The sequence below is a fragment of the Arachis ipaensis genome, chromosome B8 (assembly GCF_059453495.1).
Source record: "Arachis ipaensis isolate K30076 ecotype BB chromosome B8, ASM5945349v1, whole genome shotgun sequence".
NCBI lineage: Eukaryota > Viridiplantae > Streptophyta > Magnoliopsida > Fabales > Fabaceae > Arachis > Arachis ipaensis.
The window spans coordinates 141,343,233-141,351,620 of NC_142443.1; the positions used below are offsets into that span (position 1 = coordinate 141,343,233).

The 8,388-nt window shown below is 27.8% G+C and overlaps 1 protein-coding gene across 1 annotated transcript; it reads left to right on the forward strand.

The window, feature by feature from the left end:
* Window positions 1–3,793: 3,793 nt before the first annotated feature.
* On the forward strand, window positions 3,794–7,543 carry LOC107612821 (protein NUCLEAR FUSION DEFECTIVE 4). Its single transcript, XM_016314572.3, has 3 exons — window positions 3,794–4,391; window positions 5,495–6,438; window positions 6,661–7,543. Exons 1-3 carry the CDS (start codon window positions 4,047–4,049, stop codon window positions 7,169–7,171), a joined length of 1,800 nt encoding a protein of 599 aa, XP_016170058.1. The 5' UTR covers window positions 3,794–4,046; the 3' UTR covers window positions 7,172–7,543.
* The last annotated feature ends 845 nt before the right edge of the window (window positions 7,544–8,388 follow it).

Sequence of the window (8,388 nt, forward strand, 5' to 3'; positions counted from 1 at the left end):
TGCACCAAATTTTTTTTTTCAATTAAGTCCCTCTTAGTAGTAATTGGCTTAATTTTATAGGGACCCAACTAAAAAAAAAAGAATTAGTACAGGGACCTAAATAAAAGGACAAAAAAGTGTAGGGACCCAATTAAAAAAAAATTTTGGTGCAATAACTCAATTAAAAGAAAAAAAAAGTATAGAGACCTAATTGAAAATTTTGCGAAACTATAGGGACCAGCAGAGTAATTAAACCTCTATTATATTTTACATTTTAGTGTCTGCAGTTTCATGGTTTTTGCTGCTTATTATTAATTATTAATTTATTATTAATCTCAGAGTCTCAAACTCACCAAGACAGAAACATATTTCTGGATATTATTCAATATTTTTTATTTTAATGTGTCATAAAATTATGTATTCTAAAAATTTAAATCAATAGAAATAAACACATGAATAATTATATTTCTAACAAACTTCTTCATTTAACAACTTTTTATTTTAGGTTTATGTAAAATTTTTACATAGATTTTTTTATATTGTTTATATCATATTGAAATTCTTTTCTTTTGGAAGTAATAAGAGACAAATTTTAAATCTTTTAGTCATAAAATATTCTGACAATATATTATAAAATTATTTATTTTAAAAATTTAAGTTGATAAAAAAATATATATAAATATTTTAGCTTTTGATGCATTCCACTTAACTAAAATAAATAGTTGCAAATACCTTAGAACAACACGGAATAATTAATAATTTAATATTCTATGTACTTTCCAAATTTTAAACCAAGGTAGAGAATTTCTTGTGAGGAAGGATGGTAAATTACTACTTAATCTTAGGCATTGGGAATAAAGAGATCAATAGTATTGCCCTTTTATGACTAACAGAGGAAAAACATAATTTTTTAATTATTTTTGAAAAAAAAATTGACAAAAAATGCTAGTTATATATGTTACCATAGATGTAAATATCATAAATATCTTTATTCAGATTTAAATTTTATTCACTTATTATAAGTTCAAATGACTTATCATCATATATAACCAGTTGTTAACAACAGCCTATATATATAATATAAAAAAATTTTAAGTATATCAAAAAACACCAGTATTTCAGTTGTTTTAACCGTTGATTTTAATTAATATATTATATATATATTTTTTTATAATTCAGATCAATCGGTTAAAACAACTAAAATATATGTGCTTGTGAACCACATTCTTCCTATAATATATACATATGTGTGCTTCTGAACCACATTCTTCTACACAAAAATCATCATTATTTCTTAGTTTTTATAATTTTAAAATATATTTTTTAATATTTTTTCAGCATCACATACAAAAGGTTGAGCCCCACATGATGTGATGGATCTAAAAGGCCTGATATTTCTTTGGAAGTATTAGCAAGAAGGACGGTTAACAAAAACCAATTAATAAAAAAGACTAATTATATCATTATTATTAAAAAAAATTTATTTAAATAAAATTTATAAAGAACGACAGATTTATTGTTTTAAAAGGATAATAACGTTATTAGTTAATCTCTAATGGTATTTTAAATATCAAACAAAAAAAAAGATTTTTTTTTTATTTTTTCAGTTTCAGTTCATTATTCATCTTTTTATTTTGTGTAATTTTAATTTTTAATTATTTTCACAAAAAAATCACATATCAAAATTAATTATCAAAGATAATTCAAAGAATAACCATAACCAAGTCTCAAGGTAAAATGAATTTGTATAAAAAAAAATTATTCTTAGATGCTCTAAATTAGGCTATAAAACTTACTTTGCTAATTGGTGATTTCTTTTTTTTTTTTTTTTTTTTGATAAATTTCTTCAATTATCCTCTATTTTTAAGTATAAATAGCGTTAGAGACTTAGATGAGTAATATTTTAGATATTACAATATTTATAAAAGAAGATTAAAAATTTAGAGTTATTAAATTTAGGAATTTTGAAATAAAAAAAATGAATTAAAGTTTTTTTTATATTTTTTTAATGTTAAAAATTGATTAAAGATATTATTGTCTATTTAAAATAATTATTTAATCCTTTTCCTTGAATTGATTTAAATTGGTCTTTTAAAATAATTTTAATGTAATTAGTCCTTTTTAATAATTATTTGTTGTTAGTGGTCCTTGGGATTAATTAATTTTCCCTATTTCTTTTGAGACTCCAGCACCTTTAATAGAATAATATCTTCCAAAGAAGTATCAATTCCATGATGGAAAGTGATCAAGAGAGAGACACTAAGAAATATCTTTACTATAATTACAAAACTATCATCTTTAGTATTAAGATATAGGCTATCACAAATATCCAGCAGTTTAAAAGTATTATTCAATGGATTTTCTCTTAACAAGAAAGATATTTTCCTCCTTACAAAATTTTGGATATATTAAGTTAACACACATTTCTTTCTATATTATTATTAAATGAGATATAAAATTTATAGTCAACATTTAAACTGGTCCCTAAAAGATTTTAAATAGGATCTTTTATTTTCAAGAAAATTTTATTATTTTTTAAAATTATTTTTATAGATATATATATATTGATTTTTTTATTATTTAAAAAAACTAATTTATATTATATTAATAGTTTTTGAAATTAATTATCTTATAATAAAATTTATTAAAAATTTTATTTGTTCAACATACATATTAAAATTTTAATTGAAAGTGATTAAAAGACTAATCTATTCAATAAAAATAATTTTTAAGACTTTTGGTGTAACAAAAATTTGTTGATGATCTATTTTAAAATTTATTAGAGATTAATTCGGATGTTACTGACTTTTATATCATTCAATTTTGAAGAGGTATGTATCAATATGAGAGATATTTTTGTAATCTTTTTATTTTTAATGTGATAATATATATAAAGAAAACAATGGTAAATATTTTTAATTAAATGCACATCAATACTATTTCACCATATAATATAAGAGGTCATACTTATATCTAGGGATGGATTCAGAAATATTATCATGGGAGGACCAATAACATATATAAAAATTATGTAAAAAATTATATAATGTAAAATGTATTACAAAAATATACTGATAGCGAATATATTTTAAAATACAAAAAAATGTATGTACTTTTTATTAACGAAGTGGTCGATTATTCGTATCATAAAATTCATCGATAATAGAATTTGTGTCAAATTTTTCAACAATTTTCTTTTCAATATAATTAAAAGACAATTAGCAAGAAATTCATCGTTTATTTTGTTTCTGGGTTATTCTTCACAATATTCATAATTGAAAAAGATCTTTCAGTTATAGTAGTTGAAAGAGAGAAAACTAATATCAAATAAATCAAGAAGGACGCTTACAAGAAGAAAAAAAATTCCCTTTATAGAATTTGAAAAATTTTATTTAATTAAAAAATATTAGTAATAATATCTTTTCATTGTTACTTATTTTTTAGATATTAGAAATAATGAATATCTAAATTAGACTGGACTTTTATTTATATTAAACTAAATATTAAATAAATTTTTTAAAAAATTAAATCACACTTAATAATTTATTACTATTAATCTTTTTTTAAAAAAGTTGAGGGGGCCAAAACCTCCACTCGCCCCGTATGTCCGTCCCTACTTATATCTTATATATACTTTACATTAAATCTAATTATACAAAATAAAAAAAATGTATATTGAATCAATTTAAAAATATAGTACTAATACACACAAAATGACAAATATGATCTAAATAATATTTACATTCAATGATGGCAAAAACTCACCTGCAACTGTTTTTATCTAAAATTAATAATTAAAAATTATTATATTTTAATTTAATTAAATATGTTAAATTATTTAACGATTTTTAGCTATCAACTTCACATGAATACAACTAGACGGGAGTCTCCACCTTCAATGATACATGAGTGCATCTCTTCCTTCATTATATATATTGGTTATAATGCTAACTTGATAAGTTAACCCCAGAATCATTCATCATCTATCACCAAGAAAATTAGTGGCAAAGGAGAAAAATATAGAGCAACCTGAACCAACACATAACAAGATTGTTTAACTAAGAAACATGGTTGTTTCAATGCAGAGGAAGAACAAGTTGAAGGAGTTCATAGGACACAAATGGGTAGTGTTTGTGTGTGCAATATGGGACATGTCATTTGCAGGAACATCATACATGTTTGGGAGCATTTCTCCAGTGATCAAGAGCAGCATGGGATACAATCAGCAACAAGTGGCGTTCTTGAGTGTTGCAAAGGATCTTGGTGACAACGTTGGACTCCTTGCTGGTAAGATCAGTGAGGTTTCACCAACTTGGAGGCTCATTCTTGTTGGGATTATTCACAATGTTTTTGGTTATGGCCTTGTTTGGCTTGTTGTCACTCATAGGCTTCCTTCTTTGCCTTTGTGGATGGTAAGTTAGTTAGTTAGTTAGTTAGTTACTCAATCCAAATTTCTTTCAATCCAAATTTCTTTCAGTAAATTGGTTCATCGATTCTACAAAAATATCTTCACTTAAAGATAATATTGTGAACAGTTAGATTGTTAGAATATAATTAGGATCAATTAGCATTATTTAGCATATCTGAATATTTATTATAGGAGATTACGTCTTTATTATTACGATTCTCTTAGTATCTATAAATACCCTTTTATATTGTATCATTCTAGACAACTTGAATACACTCAATAATACACAAATCGCTCTTCCAGTTGAAGATAATTGAACTATCTAACTGTTTACAATATCAATTTTTTTATAAAAATGTGAAGTAGCTACTATCATAAATTAGTATAATGTGATACGTTAATTTTTAATATTTTTCTAGTTTAAAACGATTCTTTTCTTAAACCATTTCTTACAAATAGTTTAATGCCTAATGACACTTAAGATATTTATATTTTAGTTATCATTTTTGTATAAAAATATTTTTATGTAAATAATATTTTTAAAATATGTCACAATTGTTCAATTTTAATTTATGCGTAAAATCAACGAAGTACATTTTAGAAACTTACTCTTTGATTTTGTTAATTGTTGAAATCCTAATATTGCATTTTTTCGGTTAATTTTTGAAGTTGAATTAGGTATAGTCTTAAGATTAACGAATGATTAGTGCATTATTACTCTTTTAGGTTTAAACTATATATGTCTAATATTATTTCTCAATTATTACCCCCTTAATAGTGCTATATATTGTTTACTATTTTATAGTTCTCACCAATTTCTTTGTCCTGTTCAAGAAGTTGTTGAATTGTGGAGAGGCTTAGAATGACCACAAAGTGTTTGATAAAATTCCTAAACGAAAAAATTCAGCATTTGATCTATTATAAACTTGAGAGCCTTCACATAATATGTTATTATCATAGATCAACAAGGTCACATTTATCTTACCTAATTCATCTTACTATGCATTTTTAACTTGATTATATCTTGAGTTTCTTCTAATTGCTATACTTTTTTTTTTCCCAATTCATATTCTGTCAATACTTTCTTAACATGACAGTGATTTGCAGCTATGCTTTTTCATCTTCTTGGGACAAAATGGATCTACATATTACAACACGGCCGCGCTAGTTTCTTGTGTGCAAAGTTTCCCGGAGAGTCGAGGACCGGTGGTGGGGATACTGAAGGGTTTTGTTGGCTTAAGCGGCGCAATATGGACTCAAATTGTTGCCATGATCAGCTTCCCTGATCAAGCATCTCTGATTTTTGTCATAGCAGTTGGGCCTGCTATGGTTTCTTGCGCTCTCATGTTCATCATAAGGCCTGTTGAAAGCTACAACAAGCAATCTTCTAGATCCTCTGAGGATGGTTCTGGCTTCATGTTCATCTATAGCGTTTGCCTTCTATTAGCAGCATACCTTATGGGGGTTTTAATGCTAGAAAACATGTTCAATTTGGACCACAACACCATTACATTAATCGCGATTGTTTTGATCATTCTCATTTTGCTTCCAATTATAGTTCCTATCTTTATGATTTTCTTTACTCAACCTCAAAATCTAGATCAAGAAAGCCTTCTTCAACCAGAAACAAGAACAAGTACATCAACGCGTGTGGTAGATGATGAGACTAGTGCAAGTTCTTGCCTTGTCAAAGAAGATAAAGCTCAAAAGCAAACAGGGCTGCCAGTAACGGAAAGGCCAGGGAAAATTGTTAAGTTTCAAGCTAAGCTTTCGCGAGTAATCTCTGAAGCTGTGAAGAAATTGAAGCAGAAGAATGGGCCGCATCGAGGAGATGATTTCACCCTATCACAAGCATTGATGAAGGCTGATTTCTTGATCATGTTCTTCTCTATTGTCTTGGGGTGTGGATCAGGTTTGACAATGATCAACAACATGGGTCAGATTTGCCAGTCCTTGGGAGACAACAATGTCAATATGTATATATCAGTTATCAGCATATCAAACTTCCTCGGCCGAGTCGGCGGCGGCTTTTTCTCAGAGGTTATAGTAAGGTTTGCCTTCTTCCTTCTTGGTTTTGAATTTTAGTACAACCTAGTGTTTGATTGCGAGTTTTGATTTTGGATAGGAAAAACAGGATCAGAAGGGTTTGAAAGTTGAAGTGTAAAGCTTAGTTAATTTTATACTTCAGTTATTTCACATCCTTACCTTTCCCTCCAAGATCAAAACTCCAAATCCTATAATCCCTCTACTGATGTACCCTTTCCCCTAAATAGAAATTTTGCGTACTCGAGACTTCTAGCATTGGCAGTGGTTCAAGGAATGATGGCAGTGGGACTCTCCTACTATGCCATGGGTTTGGTTGGTCAAGTTTATGTAGTGGCCATATCAATGGGTTTTGGCTATGGTGCACACTGGTCAATTGCAATTGCTGCAGCTTCGGAGATATTTGGCTTGAAGAACTTTGGAACTTTGTACAATTTTCTCACTGTGGCTAGCCCAACCGGATCTCTATTTTTGTCCGGATTCGTCGCGAGCAAAATATATGACTACTATGCAGAGCAGCAAGCAAAACAGAGAATGCAGAGTCTTAAGGCCTCGTTGAACTTTACATTGCCTTATGTTGCAAGAAACGAAGAATCGCTTGTTTGTGAAGGAAACATATGCTTTTCCCTGACATGTATAATCTTCGCAGTGGTTTGTCTGTTCGCTGCAGCTTTGAGCTTGATCTTAGTCTGCCGGACTAAGAGGTTCTATGCGCAACTTCATGTGAAGTCTCTATCTTGAGTAGTGTCACTAAGATTGCGTTCGAAAACTGTCTCAGGATAGAAATATAGACATCGAGCGACACAAAACCTATTTGCGCAAGAAAATAGGTGTGTCGGAATATATTTTTTGGCCACCATATAGGACAATGGAGACAGATTCAGTGTTTTTGAATTCAATGTCTTGAAGTTACAGAGATCCTAGGTTTGAATGTTGTATTGGATGTGTACATGGTCTATTATGTGTAATTGTTGTGGCCTTTCTTGTCCAAGATTGTTATATTCATGTTGCCTGTGTGAGCTTGCTTATATAGAAATCCCGTCTTGGAGATCATATGCAAGAATCAAATCAAAACAATAAAAAGAAAGAATTTTGTATCTCCTTTTACTCTTAGCTTGAAGATGTTTAAAACCCACTACATGTTTAAGGATATCAATTTTATGCAGTTGTACAATTAGATTTGTCCTTTTAAATGACTATTTATGCGGTCAATATAAAAAGTAATTATTTTTATTGATGTAGCATTATGTAATTAAATACATATGTAAAACTACTTTATATTAAAAGTACATCAAAATTAAATTCTAAATAAGAATTTAACTTTGCAATAAATCATATTTTAAAAGATATTTTCTAATTAGTTACGGGCTCCGTAATTGGAACCCAGGCCCTCTTGTCATTTTTGTGGATTTGGATATGTGTCATGTTGTTTGAAAAGATATTATTGTATTTATTATAGTGTGTGGGATATAAAATTGAAACGAGAATCAATTTGCGTTGATTGAGTGATAAACTCACTTATTCGTTTAAGCAAGTGTGAGAAATTTAAATTTCGCTTTGTACATGTAATAATTTTTTGGCCAACAGTAAACCTTTAAATAAAATTCAGATCTATGACAAATTAATTTGTAGTCTGTTGAACTGAAAAATACCATAAATACCAAAAAAGAAATTTAAATCGAGAAAATGTAAAGAAAATAACAAAGCAATGGGGACCGTGAAATATTACTTTAATTACGGATGATGATATAGAGATGACATAATCTCACTTCTAAAAACATATTCTCAAACATTTACTATGAATAAAAAAAGATGATGGCTGCCAAATTTAAATCTAACCATTAAAAAAAAAACTAATTTTAATTAGGGTTGGACAATAAAAATTCAGATTTTGAAATTTAAATTAAATTCAAATTAAATTATTTAAAAAAAATTAATTTTAAATAAAAAATTCAAAC